The following is an 18,402-nucleotide window of genomic DNA, read 5'->3' as shown; positions in this document are numbered from 1 at the left end:
AATCATTAAATATCAAATATTTCCGGCAGTAAAAATTAAGCGGTTTACAGTACAGGAAATTTTTTAAATTTTAACCGGCTGTTCAAATGAGTCGGTTCTTGTCATTAATTTTCGAAATCTTGTGTGTTTTTTTAGCCAGTGAAGTTGTGGACTGGTAAACAGATTTTCAGTCTAATAATAAAACCTAGTAATAAGTGTCCTATTGTTGCTAATTTGAGAACCAAAGGCAAGCAGTACAGTGGTAATGAAGATATGTGTTACAACGATTCTTGTAAGTATTATACAACAGTCTTTGACTTAATTACGTTGTATTAGATTTATTAAAGAGGTGTAGTAGTTTGAAGCAACTCTGTCGTCATAGCTACACACATGTGTCTCATGACCTCACCCAAATACAATTTAGAAAATCTACTACTCTATTTTTTGTTATCAATAATAATTCCTGTTTGAAATTTTTTTCTGGAAGTTTGCTATTTTTGGGGTAATAATTAGTCAGATTCAGGCAAGATTAAATAATTTTTAGAAATGTAATTACTAGTACGCAAATCAAATGCCAACGACAAGTGCCGCTGATCTGACACAAGTGTTATGCCTATTGGTAACTCAATTGTAACCAACTTTGATTTTGCTTTAAATTGTAACTGTGGTACATTCTTTGAGCCAGTGTGTGACAGTTGATTGCTGATGACCATGTGAAAATTTGATATTGGTGATTAACTGGGCTACATGTAACTGAAGGAATGTCTTGGAGTGGCGTTGTAAACTAGGAAAGTAATTCATCTCCAATTGTATTACCCCCAGTAACATGTGTTCATTTTTTTCAGTTATTGTGATTCATAACAGTCAATTATTATGCGGAGCAATGGATAAAAATACTTTAGGATCAGGATCCAAGAATAATATATTTTATATTTTACTGAGAGACTATGGAGAAGAACCTGCTGCCTGTGCCATGTCTAGATTGGCTAAGATATGTCCATTCTTTCTCAGTAAGTAGGTAGTGTTACTCTGATCCATTCTCCTTCCCAGAGTTCCTTGCGGTTAGATCACCGAAAGTATCTCTGCCACCACACACAGCCATTTTGTGGTGAAACACCACAATACTTTTACTATGCCAATTTTTCGCGTATTTTTGTTATTAGAAGGCTCTCGTGTTGATTTATTCCTACTGGAAAACAAGTTTTAAAATATTTCATTGATAACTGATAATGATTTTTTTGTGAACGCCTCAGTAAGTCGTGATTGGGCTAAGTCGCGGGTACTTGGATGGCTCCCAAAATTTCTATTGTGTTTTGACAGCAGTTTTGAAGTATACAGACTAATGTTTCGTGGCATAGTGTTTTTAACTAACCGTTAAAGAGACAACTTAACACCTACTGTCCGTCAATTGCTGAGATGCAATGGGTGACGGCGGCCTTACTCAAGGGTCAACAGGGGTGTCGAGTAGTGACCGTACGTACTTCTCGGCCGGTCCTATTTTGGTATACCTCTAAAAAAACTCGCTACAATGAGTTGAATTCATTGAATTCGGATCTCTATTTCTCAATTGAGCAGCATGTCAAAGCGAAAGCTATCCAGCCTGTTCGTACGCCATAAACTCACGTCGAACGACCGTGTCAAGTAGAGGTGAAACCAAGTTAAGGGTTGCACGTGATCTAGCCGTGGTTGGAGCCCACTATTCGTGGGTGGGTAAAAAATGAAAAGTAAATTTGTTTTCAAAGTTGACTAAGAGGCGGGACTGAACAGAAAAACATGCAAAAGTGTCCGACAATGATGACATCGATAAAGCTGTTTACGTTTCTTCAAGAACAGTCTGCTGGAACTCCACTATCTGGTCCCATCACCCAATGCAAAGCACACAACTCAGATATGACGACTTTGAATTTGAGGCCAGTTCAGGGTTATTCTTGCAATGACAAAGAAGACACGCTATCGATACACGCAGTCTCAATCTAAGGCGAAGCTCGATCTGGGAACATGGACGCTGTCAGAACTTTTCCCGAAAAACTGAGAAGAAATTATATATGAAGGTGGTTATTTTGATGAACAAGTTTATAATTGTGATGAAACTGGTTTATTTTGGAAGCTGTTACTGTCGAAGTCGCAAGCAACAGCAAGCGACCCACATAATATCAGACACAAACAAAATAAACAACGCAATGTTTACAGCAAACATAATCATGATTTTATTTGAATACTGATTGACACATGTGATGATACATCAATTAACTAAATCGAGGGTTTATATGTGCTTTTTATATGTTTTTCAATGCATGACCTCTCTCTTTCACGACGTTCCTCGGTAAGTTTGCTTGGATCGCGACATAGTGAGGGGCCACTGTAGTTATAATTTACAAAAGAAAATAATTCCATTGCGTATTAACTCGGTTCATCAAACTGACCGTCCTGTTGATTGCCAGACAAAGAAATATAAAGAAACGATAGCACTTAGGGGTATTGACGATTAAATCATCCTACTGTCACGTCGTTTGTGCTACAGAAAAAAAAAAAAGCTTCTAACTTCGAAAACAGTCAGTATATGCAAACAACGCGTACACATTCGTCTGGTTCGAAAATAGAACACTTGCATGGCAATGTTTTGTTAAGCGACCAATCTATGACAATCATAAGATCGCGTGGTGGCAGAGATATATTCGTGGAATAGAACTCTGCCTGGGAGATTGACTCTGATCATGTTACCATATTTGCACCATTTAAAGTACACCGTTTTTGAAAGTATGTATGTCCACCAAAAAGTGTACTGATTTTATTAGTCCCGTTTGGACGCAGTCCGAAAACGGGGACTTATGTTTTGACCTCCGTGTGTGCGTCTGTCCGTGCGTGCGTGCATGCGTGCGTCTGTCCGTGTGTGCGTCTGTGCGTGCGTACGTCAATTAGTTTTACGATCTGATTCAAGATGGACGAATGGCGGCCATTTCTGTGCTAAAAAATCCTAAAAATCAAGCATTTCTCGGCTGTTTACAGATGGATTTTGTTCAAACTTGGTATATACATTAGACATTATGCAAATAATTTTGCTTTTCAGATACGATTCAAAATGGCCGACTGTTTTAATGAATGTGGTTCTCGTGCCATATCTCTGACTTGCTTTCACTGATTATGTTCAAATTTTAAATATATATCATGTCATAGATGGACAGATATATTGGTTTGACGATCCTATTTAAAATGGCCAAATGGTGGCGATTTTTGTGCTAAAAAATCATCAAATATCAAGCATTTCTGGCATTTATGGATGGATTTTGTTCAAACTTGGTACATATATTAGACATTACAGCTTCCTGATGCACATCATTTATTTTTCAGATCGGATTCAAAATGGCTGTCTGGCAGCCATTTTGTTTTAATGAATGGGCTTCTAGACCCATATCTCCGACCTTTTTTGAATGATTATGTTCAAATTTCAAATATTCATCATACATCATGTCATAGATAAACAGATATATTGGTTTGACAATCCTATTCAAAATGGCCAAATGGTGGTCATTTCGTGCTAAAAAATCATCAAATATCAAGCATTTCTGGCAATTATGGATGGATTTCGTTCAAACTTGGTACATACATTAGACATTATGGGTTCCTGATGCACGTCATTTTATTTTTCAGATTGGATTCAAAATGGCTGACTGGCGGCCATTTTGTTTTAATGATTGGCCTTCTAGAGCCATATCTCTTAAATGCTTTGACTTATTATATATTCAAATTTTATATATTCGTTATACATCATGTTATATATATACATGTATTCAAAATGACTGATTTTGAATGCTGTTCCAGAGCAATATCTCTCAATATGGACAAGTACTTGTTTGACGATCAGATACAAATGTCAATCATTTTAATGTTAACAAATCATATTCCTGACATGGTTATATTCCAGCTATATTACTATAAATAAAACTATATATCCTAAATTTGATAACTAACAGGGACTGTGCCATGCATGGCTTGTTTTTTCACGAGAGACAACTGTTCAGCGAAAATGATAAAAAGTTAAAATTTCATTTTGGATCTTTAAGGCAGTGAGTCAAAATGACTGTTTCAGCTTCATAAATTATTAAATCATGATTGATTATTGATATTAAAGTGAAAATAAAATATTAATATTAGCCATTTTCTTCATTGTACCAACCTTCTCTTTCTAAGGGATTTTGAGGACAAGGCATTTACTGTATTATGCATTGTGCTATTGTTCCTGATAAGTGAAATTCACTATTTTAATATTTACCTTTTATGGTGAGTTTTATTGTTTTTTGGCCAAAATATCATTTTAAATATAGAACTCAGGAAAATCATGTTGTTGGCAAAAATGCACAGGTTTCACATATAAACCAGAGTATTAATTAGCTATCATCATTTCTCTGGTATATAGTAGGAATCTCGTTGAGAAATGTTACCACAAGAGTATGCAAATGACTTGAGTTGTTACTGATTCACTGAATAATGACACATGTACTTTTTACAAGGCAAGATCTGACAAATAAAAGCATGTTTCTTTTTACCGTTTATTGAGTAGTAGGAAATAAAGCTACCAGTAGATTACTTTATTTTCGCTTGGAAGTAATTTCCGCTATTTTCGCTGAAGGAATGGTTCAGTGAAAATAAAATCCAGCGAATATACTTTTTTTCCTATATTTTACATTCAACTTGTCAAAAATCAGTGAAAATAAATTCCAAACAAAGCATCAAAAATGTCTTTTCAGTGAAAATTAATTCCAGCTAAAATAAAGTATTCTACAGTATTCTATCTATTCATTACATTTATTTATCAACATGAAAACAAATGGATTTACAAACATATTGTGGTTGCTATGGTTACATAGTTGGCACAAATAAATTTATTTATTTTTATATTCAGGTAATCGTGGTTTCTCGATTGGGATTGGTGACGTCACCCCCGGACAGGGTTTACTAAAAGCTAAAATGGAACTTTTAGAGGCAGGGTAAGTGTGTGGATTTAGATTGTAGCAAGTGCCTGTAAGATTACATTCAAAATGTGTTATAAATATTGAAAACCAAGGATATTGGTAATGAAAGTTGTGTACATATATTCACGCAAGACATCAAATATCAATAAATTAGAAACCTTCTTGTGTTGAAGAGTTTGAAGTGGGATTTTGTTTTTACTTTCTTAGAAAATTAAATATCATGATATGCCTGCTCTGTTTAATCAAATTCCATGCAGGTTTTGCTGTTCATGTACATGTATGAACAAAATATCGCCTTTTTTGTCAAAACTGTTTCACAATGTAAATTCACACAGTATGTAAATCATATTGTAATAAAATGTGTGTATTTTTATTTTAACATGTTTGTTTCTTCATTGTAAAAATTGTCATGGAAATCGATGACTCATTTCGCATTTTTGTTTCAAAAAGACATAATATTCCTCCGAGCCCGGCATGGTAAACGAAAGTTGTAATTTGATTAATTTACGTGGGTGGTAAAATTGTTACAGTGTTAAACTCGAATAAATAAATCTTTATCACCCCTGACTTTTCCTAATTTTTACATTTTGAAGCCCTGTGCTTATGATTGGGGAAGTATGGTAATATTATTACGAGGATACCTTAAAGTATGCACAAAGGCAGTACAGCTGGAGTATCGACCTGAGTGCATACTTTGAGGTATCATCTATACATCTTTTCCCTCCAAGAATACTCCATGGGAATGCCGATATCCCAAATGTTTAGAACGGAATCAGCAAACTTCTTTCTGTCGAGTCCTGTCAAACTCTGGTGGCAGCCATTTTTGTTTCATTATTTATTATTATTATTACGTGCATTATTCCATACTTGGAATTTCCTACTATGGTAGGATGAAAATACCCCATAAAATACCACAAAATTACAGCACGCTGTAACTTATGGTGTCACGATGGCAGATGTATAATAATAAGTAATATGCATCCAATCTGTTAACAGGTATAGTAAATGTAATGAATACATTGATGATTTAGAAAGTGGTAAGTTACCAACACAACCAGGATGTTCACCAGATGAGACATTAGAGGTATGTAGCAAAACTTTGTTACTTTTTTAGCAAAAGACAATGTGTGCAATAACCGATTGGTTTGTACGAGTCAAAGAACACACGATAGCTTAAACTACATACGGTACAGGTGAACCATTGTGTCTTTCATGGTGTGACATTTTATGTTAACAAGTGTATCCTCATATACATATCCACATGAAAATGCATGTGAAACCCAATATTTAATAAGAACTTCAAATATTATTAGAAATTAAAATACTATAATATACTTTATTTTTGCTTAGATTTAATTTTCGCTATTTTCGCTGGAGGAATGATTCTGTGAAAATAAAATCCAGTGAATATACCTTTTTTCCTATATTTTACATTTAACTCATCAAAAATCAGTGAAAATAAAAAACATGAATATCATTCAAAAAGTCTTTTCAGCGAAAATTAATTCCAGCTAAAATAAAGTGTTTTACAGTAATACTAGTGTGTTGTTTACATGTGTAATGAATGTGACTTAAATTGAACGCTTCTTACATTATTACCAAATGTTTTCTGATTCAAAACTGGCTATGTAATATCATTTTTGACTTCTCCTGTGAATTTATTAATATGTGTTTGTCATTTTTTTTTCAGTATGTTTATTTGGTGGGTCTTCATTCAATTCAATATCATACTGACTTATTAAAAATAAAACGATCACATGAATATTTTTTTTCTTTTCTTCACAATTTTCTTCACAATTACAAATGAGTTCTCCCCAAATTACCCATATTAGTAATATTCTAATTCATCTCTATAGTCTGTGGTGCTAAAGGAATTGTCTGTAATTCGAGACCATGCTGGAAAAGCTTGCCTCAGAGAATTACATAGAAGTAACAGTCCACTTACTATGGCTGTATGCGGATCCAAAGGCAAGTATACATTCATCAATTATTTGAGTACAAAAATATATCTACAGTGAAACCTGTCTAAATGGACCACACAAAAGACTTCATTAAAGTGGTCTTTATAGGAGGGGTGGATTATTTTTTCACAGACCGCCAACTCAACTTTTTGATATAATACCGGTAATGTGCAACAAATTTATTTGAGTTCATCAAAATTAAATAAGTTACACCTGAGGTACATTACTTGGGGTTTGCAACGTGCATAGTACTGTATGGTGACATCATGTCAAGATCCCATTCAATTCTCATCTCGTAGATAGCGAGACTGAGGCTACGACCTTCTGATATGGCATATATCAATGTTTAAGGTTTGTAATAAAACGTGTCTCACCACTATCATAGTTAAAAATGTAATACATCGAAAATTGCAGAAAATATAGTTCTCGTAATCCGTCATATCGTGAGTTGCTATTTTGATCCACCTGGACATCCAAATATTCTAGTTACCTCGGGCATGCGCATTCGCGTTGTTCTGAGTTGGGAACGCTTATGCGAGAGCGAGATTGAAACAGGATCTTGGTATCATGTCACGCTACTTGCAAACCCCAAGTAATGTACCCCTGGTTTGACTTAAAAATTGTTTTTTAACAAAGTATTATTTTGGCGTCTAAACATATTGCTGAAATGGTGGTCACATAAGATAGGTAGTCTTCATACACAGGTTGCTCAATGTTATTCCGTAGGACATGATAGACAAGTGGTTTTTATATACAGGTGGTCACTGAGATAGCTCTGACTGTAGTGTCTGTTTTTTCTTCCTTGGAAATAATAGAATTGCATGTGTAGTTTTCCTCAGTAATTTCTGTTTTCCCAATCAAACTTTTAAATTTGCTTCCAGCGAGCATAATATTGTAAACTATTGATTTTTTTTCAAGTCCAAGGGAAGATGTAAAGTCACAATAGAACTTACTCTTCCAACTTGACAATTCTCTAAATTAAAATTTGGTTAATATTATCAAATAAATACTAGTGAAAATGAATGCTTTTACCTTGTATGCACTTACTACATGTCACAACAAATGCTGTGCCATGTTTGACGTGTCAACGACTTCAATGTAAATTTTACTAAAATGTAATATATAACATGTTCATTTTTTTCAGGTTCATTCATCAATATATCTCAGATGATAGCCTGTGTAGGCCAGCAAGCTGTTAGCGGTCATCGTATTCCAAATGGGTTTGAAGACCGAGCATTGCCTCATTTCAAAAGACACTGTAAGTGTCTTGTGTAATTGTTCAAGCAGTGGGAAAATTAAAATCAAATTTGATTCAATTCCTGCATTCAGTGCACATATTCAAGCATTAAAACAGTACCGGTATATACATATTGATTTTGCCATGTGAGCAACAACATACATGTTTTCCGGAGGGGGTTGAGGGAATGAAAAATATGTTAAATACATAAGACCAGTTGGTGTCTTATATGAACACACACAAGAAGATTCTGCTACATTGAGGAATTTGGTGCAACTTGCTTTCAAGAATGTTCTTTTTTTAGTTAATGCCTGTCACCGCTCCTGTGGTATATACCACAGACATGGGTCATTCAGAGTTCTCGGTTTTGGACTTTGTTCTCTATCTTGCTCCAGTTGTGTCCCAGCAATTGAAGTACTGCATAAAATCATAATTAGATTATGATTTGTTTTAAACCCTGGCTGGTGACAAAATCGGAAAATTTCTTGTGAGAGAAAGCTAGAACTAGTGGGATTGCTTCATTGTTAGTATCATTTATTGTTGAATGGATATGGACAAACAATTTCTTATACGTATGCATCGAGTGCTTATAAACGATATTTAGCGAACTATTCCTAAAGTGACGCCAAAACTGTTAATTAGTTTTGGAGCTAGTAACAGCATAACATTTTCTAAACCCCCATGATCAAAGAATCACATCACAGAATCTGAATGTGGTGTCTATATTTTAGGACATAAACCTATCCTTAAGTTGAGATATAAAGACAGTTAGAGTTGCTGTCCTCTAAAACATGGACAATGTAATTAAACAATGATTATTCATGTTGGATGATTTGTTGACTCCCTCCCTGTCTTTTATGCACCTCAAAATTTGGTGATATGTTGTACCACTGATCTTCTTAAAAATTCATCTGTCATGAAAATAAACAGTTTAAAACATGTACACACATTTTCTGATTTATAGCTAAGACACCAGCTGCCAAAGGATTTGTAAAGAACAGTTTTTACAGTGGTTTGACACCAAGTGAATTTTTCTTCCATACAATGGCTGGTCGAGAAGGTAATGTATTTCTCATGTATAGTTAAATTACAAACTGTAAAACCATTTATTTTCATTGACATTTAATTTCACTATTTTGATGTTCTCTGTGTTTTTAATTTCACAAATTTGTCAAGGAAACAATGAGTTTTATTGTTATTTTACACGTTCATGTAGATTTAATTTAGCGAATTTCACTCATCAGCGAAAATATCGTAATTAAAACTAGTGAATAAGTAATGCATTTACAATATTTAAGATATATGAGCTAAGGTGCTTGTGATCAATCTACATTATTGAAAGTTCAGTCAATCTTGTTTTAAAACAGTCTGAGCCGAATTCAAATTTTGCACTACTGAGCATCTTACTGCACACATATATGCAATGCATTATGGGAGATTTCCTCCCTATTGTATATAATGGAAAATTATTATCATCATGAAAATTCACCAAATTATTTTGTGAATACTGACAAAAGTTGGTGTTCAAACGATAATTTGACTGTTCACCCATTTGATTCTCAACGTGTTGCAATATTTTTGTATTTTTCATTTTTTTTGTTTATTTTTCAACCAAATTTAAATCTTTGATACAATCTGGAAAAAATTAGGTAGATTTATTTTTGTGAATGATGACTTTTGTGTTGTAAGGTTGAAATAGAGTGGAAACCACTGGGTTATCTGCATTTACCATGTTGTATCAATCAGAAATGTTGCTGTCTTGTTGCATAAACACATTTTTTTTTAAACAGGTTTGGTGGACACTGCTGTGAAAACTGCTGAGACTGGATACATGCAGAGACGATTGGTTAAGGTAAGTCTCTCTTTTTGTCAATATTGATCATTTGTGAATTTCTAACCGACATCATTATTTCACACATTCTTTCATGAAATTTGGATATCTTGTCCATTTGGTCTAAAATGAACAAATAAAATATAAAAATTTACAAAATGTTGCTTTATGTCCAACCGACTTCAATATTGGGGTAAGAAAAGGATGGACTTTAAAACATCCCCTGCTGATGCAGATTTTTCTCATTTTTTTCTGTACAGCCTTTCAAGCAGTTACTGTAAAACACGTCTTTTTAGTTAGCATGTCATTTTAGCTAATTTAGTTAACTTGTAATTTCGCTGATTTCAAGATGTCGCTAATTTAGAATAAAGTATATTCTCACAATAAGATTCAGTTAATTCATGTATTGAGTCAAATTCGCTAAAATGGCATGTAGCTATTTCAATGTGTTTTACAGTGCAGTAAAATACTTTATTTTAGCTGGAATTAATATTCGCTGAAAATACATTTTGGGTATTTTGTATGGAATTTATTTTCACTGATTTTTTTATGAGTTAAATGTAAAATATAGGAAAAAAGGTATATTGCTAGATTTTATTTTCACCGAATCATTCCTTCAGCGAAAATAGCAAAAATTAATTCCAAGCGAAAATAAAGTATTTTACAGTATGTGCTTAAAAGTCAATCACAGTACATAGTGCATTATTATTAGTAACATGATTCGTAATTACTCATGACTGCAATGATTTATTTAGTCTTTAGAGGACTTGTGTAGTCATTACGATATGACGGTACGTAATTCACAGAGTGATATCATACAGTTCATTTATGGTGGTGATGGCTTGGATCCTGCAGCTATGGAAGGCAAAGAAAAACCTGTAGATTTCAATAGAGTATTGCAACATATCCAGGTAAGTCGCTATAGAAGATAGAGACTCCTGTAGCTTTCAATAGAGTTACAATGTGTCCAGGCAAGTAGCTATAGAAGATAAAGAGACTCCTGTAGCTTTCAATAGCATTACAATGTGTCCAGGTAAGTAGCTATAGAAGATAAAGAGACTCCTGTAGCTTTCAATAGCATTACAATGTGTCCAGGTAAGTAGCTGTAGAAGATAAAGAGACTCCTGTAGCTTTCAATAGAGTTACAATGTGTCCAGGCAAGTAGCTATAGAAGATAAAGAGACTCCTGTAGCTTTCAATAGTGTTACAATGTGTCAAGGTACAGTACAGTTCTCGCGGAAGCTTTGGCTTCACTTCAGCGTCAGCTTCGCTTCAGCATCGCATCATTATGGCATTGTTATGGCTTCAGCATCGCTTCAATGTCGCGACATTAAAAAGGCGATTATCGCTTCGCTTCATTGTGGCCTCATTATGGCGACAATGTGGCATCAGCATCGCTTCATCTAACAAAGAAGTACTGTACTCATTTCTCCCAAACCTCTTGACCGCTTCCGCTTTTGACCGGTCAATTTCCGTTTTATTTTCGACCGTGCAACAATTCGGACTACTAAAAATTTTCTGGTTTTCATAGATCATGGTTACTAGTTTAGTAACCGTGCATAGATGTTGAACAACCGTCAAAAGTTCAAATACTTTTTGTTTTAACTATCTATAATTATATGCACGCAATCTGACCCTTTGACCTAGATTTGGCTGGGATTGAATAAGTAGCTATAGAAGATAAAGAGATTCCTGTAGCTTTCGATAGAGTTACAATGTGTCCAGGTAAGTAGCTATAGAAGATAAAGAGACTCCTGTAGCTTTCAATAGCGTTACAATGTGTCCAGGTAAGTAGCTATAGAAGATAAAGAGACTCCTGTAGCTTTCAATAGTGTTACAATGTGTCAAGGTACATGTAAGTAGCTATAGAAGATAAAGAGACTCCTGTAGCTTTCAATAGTGTTACAATGTGTCAAGGTAAGTAGCTATAGAAGATAAAGAGACTCCTGTAGCTTTCAACAGTGTTACAATGTGTCAAGGTAAGTAGCTATAGAAGATAAAGAGACTCCTGTAGCTTTCAATAGTGTTACAATGTGTCAAGGTAAGTAGCTATAGAAGATAAAGAGATTGCTGTAGCTTTCGATAGAGTTACAATGTGTCCAGGTAAGTAGCTATAGAAGATAAAGAGATTCCTGTAGCTTTCGATAGCGTTACAATGTGTCCAGGTAAGTAGCTATAGAAGATAAAGAGACTCCTGTAGCTTTCAATAGAGTTACAATGTGTCCAGGTAAGTAGCCGTAGAAGATAAAGAGACTCCTGTAGCTTTCAATAGAGTTACAATGTGTCCAGGTAAGTAGCCGTAGAAGATAAAGAGATTCCTGTAGCTTTCGATAACGTTACAATGTGTCCAGGTAAGTAGCTATAGAAGATAAAGAGACTCCTGTAGCTTTCAATAGAGTTACAATGTGTCCAGGTAAGTAGCCGTAGAAGATAAAGAGACTCCTGTAGCTTTCAATAGAGTTACAATGTGTCCAGGTAAGTAGCTATAGAAGATAAAGAGACTCCTGTAGCTTTCAATAGAGTTACAATGTGTCCAGGTAAGTAGCTATAGAAGATAAAGAGACTCCTGTAGCTTTCAATAGAGTTACAATGTGTCCAGGTAAGTAGCTATAGAAGATAAAGAGACTCCTGTAGCTTTCAATAGAGTTACAATGTGTCCAGGTAAGTAGTTATAGAAGATAAAGAGACTCCTGTAGCTTTCAATAGAGTTACAATGTGTCCAGGTAAGTAGTTATAGAAGATAAAGAGACTCCTGTAGATTTCAATAGCATTACAATGTGTCAAGGTAAGTAGCTATAGAAGATAAAGAGACTCCTGTAGCTTTCAATAGTTACAATGTGTCCAGGTAAGTAGCTATAGAAGATAAAGAGACTCCTGTAGCTTTCAATAGAGTTACAATGTGTCAAGGTAAGTAGCTATAGAAGATAAAGAGACTCCTGTAGCTTTCAATAGTGTTACAATGTGTCAAGGTAACTTTAGAAGGCAGAGAGAAACCTATAGTTTCAAAAGTGTTGAATTATCCAGGTATTAAAGTAGCTCGAAAAAGTAGAGTAAATAAAGTAAAGGTCTTTTTCATAGCATAAAAACGATTTGTTCCCTCGCTTATTGTGACACTCTCAAATCGACTGATTTCCATTCCCCTCAAAAGTCAACAATGGTATAGTCCCCTATATTACTCGAAACAAAAGTGTGAGATTTTGGATATAACACAAACTTTATGGTCCACTATCTTTTAAATCACATGAGCGCTTCCCACTCGTAAGATTTACAGACCTCCAAAAGTTTAGTGTTATATTCCTACCTATCCATTATTTAATTAAGTGTTATAAATTACTCTCTAATTTAACTCTGTTATTATCGTTGTACATGTTCGATATTGATCCTCGTGTACCTGTATACAACATCCATAATTTACACAAAATTTCATTTGTGTGCTGTATTATGATGTTCCACCTAATATTGAACTTTTCAATGATTGTGTCTTGACAGGCAAAGTTTTCATGTCGTAGAGAGAAGGCATTGAGTAGTAACACCGTTTTCACTGTATCTAAACATGCATTGGAAAGTGAAGATTTTAAAAAAGTTGATAAAGATTTCAAACAAGAATTACGGTTAGTAATGTTTTTTTTTCTGTGGAGATAACTTTTAACCGTTTAAATCAACCCGTTCTCAACATCGAATTTATTTGCATAATTTTTTCCATATTTTTTCAGTAAATTAGATCAAGACCTGTGAAATTATGGAAACTTTGTTTGAAATCAATAATTAAAAATAATTTTAGAAAAATAAATAAAATTATGCTAAATGTTGCTCCCAAAATATTGAGAGAAAGTTGATGGTTGTTAATTTATAGGGAAATAGTTCCTTAAATTATTTATTTATTAACACACAACATCCCCAGAGGGGATGAAAAGGGTTACAAATCAGATATTAGTAAAAGAAAAATAACTACATAAAAAGTAAGGGAACAAAAAAGCTATAAAAAAAGATAAAAATTTGTATACAAGGAATGTGTTACTGGTTTAGTTTATGTAGGTGCTGCTGTCTTGTATTAAAACAGTTTTTTTAAATATTGCGATAAAGGAATTGACATTTTCTCGTCACTTAGTAATGATATGAATTTATTTTCATTATTAAATTTGTCAAAATTTGGTGTTCATTTATTTGCTACAATGTAAAGTTTTAATCTTACTTCATTGTAATGAGGACAATTTATGACAAAATGTTGTTCATCTTCAACATGGTCATTGTCGTACATATTTAAAATTCAATCCTGTATGCCGGCCTGTTTCAATTTTCAAGACAGTGGTTGCCAAGTCTAAATTTTGTTAAGGATTTGCGAAGTTCAATGTTTTTCATAATTGTTAAGTAGTTTTCTTGTTCTATTTTGGTTTTAAAAAGTTTGTAGGTTCTATAGTTTATTTTTAGAATTTGATTTTTTCCTATTATCATTATTTATTTCATTTTTCCACTCAGTTGTAAACTCTTCTTTTAATTTCTCGTCAATTGTTTTTAATTTTGATAATGAGATAATATTTGTTTCATTGAAAGGATAAGAATGGTTTATATTTTTTAATATCAAATCAAGTTTTTTAAACCATTTACTTTTTACCTTGCTCGTAACATCAAAAAAGAGAAAAATTTCTGTCCGGCGTTGTCGTCGTCAATAATTGTCATTAGGTGCATAATAACTTTACTAATTCTATTCTAAACTTCATCAAACTTGGTCACCTTATTCATCAGTATAAAGTCTTCCCTGAGTATGAATTACAGATGTCCTGTATGAAAATATCATGCAAAAATTGAGAAAATCTGATAAATATTTTGACTGTTTCTACTTGACTGATCACTGATGACTGATGCACATTCAAAGGTCACTGATCTCAGTGGAAATATGCATTGTTGTCTGTATTCAATGAAACAAATCATTTATCTTGTAATAATATCCTTGGTATCCCATGGGAATACTAGACTGGGTTTCAAAACCAACTCATAGAGAGAGTTTTTGCACAGTCTGATACACATTTGCAAATCTAAAACAGAAAACAAGATGTCAGAAGAAAATCAATATAAGCACTCCTATGAATTGGGTGCCAATTGACAAAGAGTTCATTCGATAAATGAAAATTCACAGGAATTTGTTTCAGCTATTAGAACAGAATGACAGAGCTTTTATAGTAGTTTAAAATGCACTTTAAAAACAAAGATTGTAGTGTTTGAAGATGTAGATTCTAAGGAGGCAAAGTACTGTTGACTTTTCTCTCCACTGGACACCAACTAACTACTGTAGAATACTTTATTTTTGCTTGGAATTTATTTTTGCTGAAGGGATTATTCCGTGAAAATAAAATCCAGAATATACATTTTTTCCTATATTTCACATTAAACTCGTCAAAAATCAGTGAGAATAAATTCCTTACAAAACGCCCAAAAAGCCTTTTCAGCAAAAATTTATTACAGCGAAAATAAAGTAGTATTTCACAATATTTAAGTTGATTTACATTACAAAGCAGAGCTTGCAACATGATAGCTATTCATAAAGGGTGTTTTTGTGTACTTTTCAAACAATACAGTAGTCACTGAATATAATAAGGCAGTTCATATTTGTCCCAGTGAATCATTAATTTTTGACAGACACCTGTACAAAATACTCGGGCAAAAGCCAGCCAAGATTTTCTGGTTCTGGTTTCTTGCATGGTTTATGAATCTATTCACGTCTAAATGCAGCACCTTTTTTCTTAGATGAGGCATTTGTTTTTATACTATGTCCCTTAAAATAATTAAACAAATCAGGCACCAATGTTTTTGTAAGATGTTTACATCTATCAAGGACATTCGGTAAACTGCTTTCCCACTGTTGGTTCAACCCTAATACTTGTTTGCATTCAAAATTAATTATGACAATGCATATTCATATTGAAACAAACCATGATAGAAAGAATAATATTATATAACAAAGGGCAAGGTCACCAGAGTTCAACTATATTAATAATTTTATTGACATAGTACAGTGTTCTCCCCAGGCTCAGAGGCAAACATGGCGGTCTAATTTGCATGCTAATTTGCATACTAATTTGCATATTTTTCAGGATTCACTCTCACAAAAACAAACATACAAGACAGTATTAAAATGTATGAGAGACTTTATTTAAATTACATAATACTTTACATAATATACCATAATTTGACAAGATCGTCATTTAATGTGAACTGTTCCATAAAACTTAGTCTAAACTAATCCTTCTGACTTTGTTGTGCTCCAAACATTGGCTGCCTTACTGTAGTTAAACTCGTCATAGACTTGCACAGGACTTTGTTCCATAAAGAAGATCCACTCTTTGCAATCATGTTGTGCTTTGAGCATTAACTGCACAACATTCCTAGTGGGAAAAAATGATAAATAATAAAAAAAAAAACAATGAGGATTGAGGTTCAAATAAATGTAAACATAACGATTGAATTGTGCCACGATCGGGAATCCAGTGCCGTATGGATAGCATTTCGTCTGCAAAACATATTGTTTACATGTTGGTTTTGTCAGGTCAACGACAAGGAGACTCGGGAATTTCGAGGAAAAAAAACATGAGGTCACTATTCAATTAAAATTAAAACGTAACAATAGAATTATGTATACAAATCAGGATTCAATCGATCATAGCGCGTGATGATAGCAGCTGTCGTTCGCAAGACGTTGACAGGCCGCCATCTTGGAAATACCTACACAGGTCAACATGTGACCGGAAGATTACAAAATTCGATTTTTTTTTTGCTTGGACAAATTATAACATACGCGTACCCATTAATCTATGAAGATATCCATAAATAATCTAAAAAAAGTTGACAGTAACGAGTGATGTTTTTTTTTTCATGTCGTGTCTATACCAGCCTCGTGTCTAAGATGTTGATTGAAATCGGTGTAGGCCTACCATGTTCGGTGTTCTTACGATCGGCAAAACATACACACACTAAAATTATGAAATCTTACCTGAACAATTGACCTTAACCAGGGAAATGTCTTTTTCCACGACTCATCAAAACCAGCCTCACGCCGTTTCTGTGTTTCTACACGCTTCCGTTTCTGTGCTGTGCTAGCGGTGATTGTACGTTTTAGCCGGGCGGCATCACCTTTTTTTCCTTTACATGTTTTGTCATATAGCATCTCGGTGTTTGCAACTTGAGTGACAATTTGTTCCCCATTGACAGCGTCTGTACTTCACGTGTTTAACAATGGGACTGTTTAATTTGTCCCGGCAAGTTCAAACCGCCGTGGCGTAGACGGTGATAATTTATGCAGTGCTACATGTGAGCGGGTCAAATGGACGTAAACAATGCATCCTATTAGCATGGCGGTGAAGTTGTAAGCATGGCGGTCCGAGCCCAAGCATGGCGGTGGGGTCGCCAAGCATGGCGGTGCCGCCATGCTTTGTTCTATGTGGGGAGAACACTGTAGTATGCTTCTTGAAGTAGAATATTTGTGGAATTTGCAATACGATTGGCATATTTTATCATTTGTTTCTTAATAAAAGAGTCAAGAGGTAATTTTCCCAATTCACTATATATTGCCATGATTGGTGTATTTTTTGAGATACCAAGAATGTACCGATAGTATGTAAGCTGCACATCCTCTACAATTGATTTTGTAGAACTTTCTTCTCCCCAAATGTCACTCCCATACACAATAACTGGTCTGATATTGTTGGTTTCTTAAGGCTCCCTCACCCGTCGCCTAAACTCTAATCTAAACACTCCAGCCCTCAATGTTATTGTATATGCCCCTCCAGATAACTATACGTGTCCTGCAGTGGAGCATATGCTATTAAATTTGGTGAGGGGCTCTGGAGGGGGGCAAGGTTAGGTTTGGAGTTATGGGTGAGGGGGACCTAAGGAACCCTCACCATTTATAGTGTGAAGACTCTTTGCAAATTACATATAGCAGGTATTGTTGGTTACTGATTGTTTATCAGAGCTTTGGGTTGTCTACTTGTACAATATGGCTCTTTTATGTCATGTAGTAATTCTTTATTGTTATGCTGTGAAATAATTTTTGGTGAAAAGCCATTTTGTCTGTTTTGTCTGGATTTTTCTTCTCACAGATTTTGGATAAGTTGAATGTAAAATATAGGAAAAAAATTGTTTTCACTGAATTTTATTTTAACTGATTCACCCCTTCTGCGAAAACAAATTCCAAGTGAAAACAAGATACTTTATAGTAATATACCTTTTGTAATCCTGGGTCTTACACCAATGTAAGTTATTTGAGTTGTGCATGTACTAAACCAGAATGATGCATAGCATTGTCCTGAAACAGCTGTTTGTGTAGGATTATTTACTGTAAAAATGCTGTGAAATTGAAGTCTTCATGTTATTTTGTTTAAACTTGTAGATCTATTTCTGAGACTGGTGATACAGTTAATTTTGGTGATT

The 18,402-nt window shown here is 34.3% G+C and overlaps 1 protein-coding gene across 1 annotated transcript in view; it reads left to right on the top strand.

The window, feature by feature from the left end:
* LOC100375136 (DNA-directed RNA polymerase III subunit RPC1-like) overlaps positions 1–18,402 on the top strand; it is a 55,766-nt gene that overhangs the window by 17,964 nt on the left and 19,400 nt on the right. The window contains exons 18-27 of the mRNA XM_085507107.1: positions 136–271; positions 825–989; positions 4,880–4,964; positions 5,946–6,033; positions 6,806–6,917; positions 8,055–8,168; positions 9,112–9,207; positions 9,938–9,999; positions 10,734–10,889; positions 13,468–13,589. Of these exons, the coding sequence (XP_085363233.1) occupies positions 136–271; positions 825–989; positions 4,880–4,964; positions 5,946–6,033; positions 6,806–6,917; positions 8,055–8,168; positions 9,112–9,207; positions 9,938–9,999; positions 10,734–10,889; positions 13,468–13,589 (1,136 nt within the window). The remainder of the gene's footprint in view (positions 1–135; positions 272–824; positions 990–4,879; positions 4,965–5,945; positions 6,034–6,805; positions 6,918–8,054; positions 8,169–9,111; positions 9,208–9,937; positions 10,000–10,733; positions 10,890–13,467; positions 13,590–18,402) is intronic.

Source organism: Saccoglossus kowalevskii, chromosome 13, assembly GCF_978046115.1.
Source record: "Saccoglossus kowalevskii chromosome 13, keSacKowa6.1, whole genome shotgun sequence".
NCBI lineage: Eukaryota > Metazoa > Hemichordata > Enteropneusta > Harrimaniidae > Saccoglossus > Saccoglossus kowalevskii.
The sequence above is the reverse complement of the archived record's forward strand: the minus strand, read 5'-3'. Positions and strand labels throughout refer to the sequence as shown.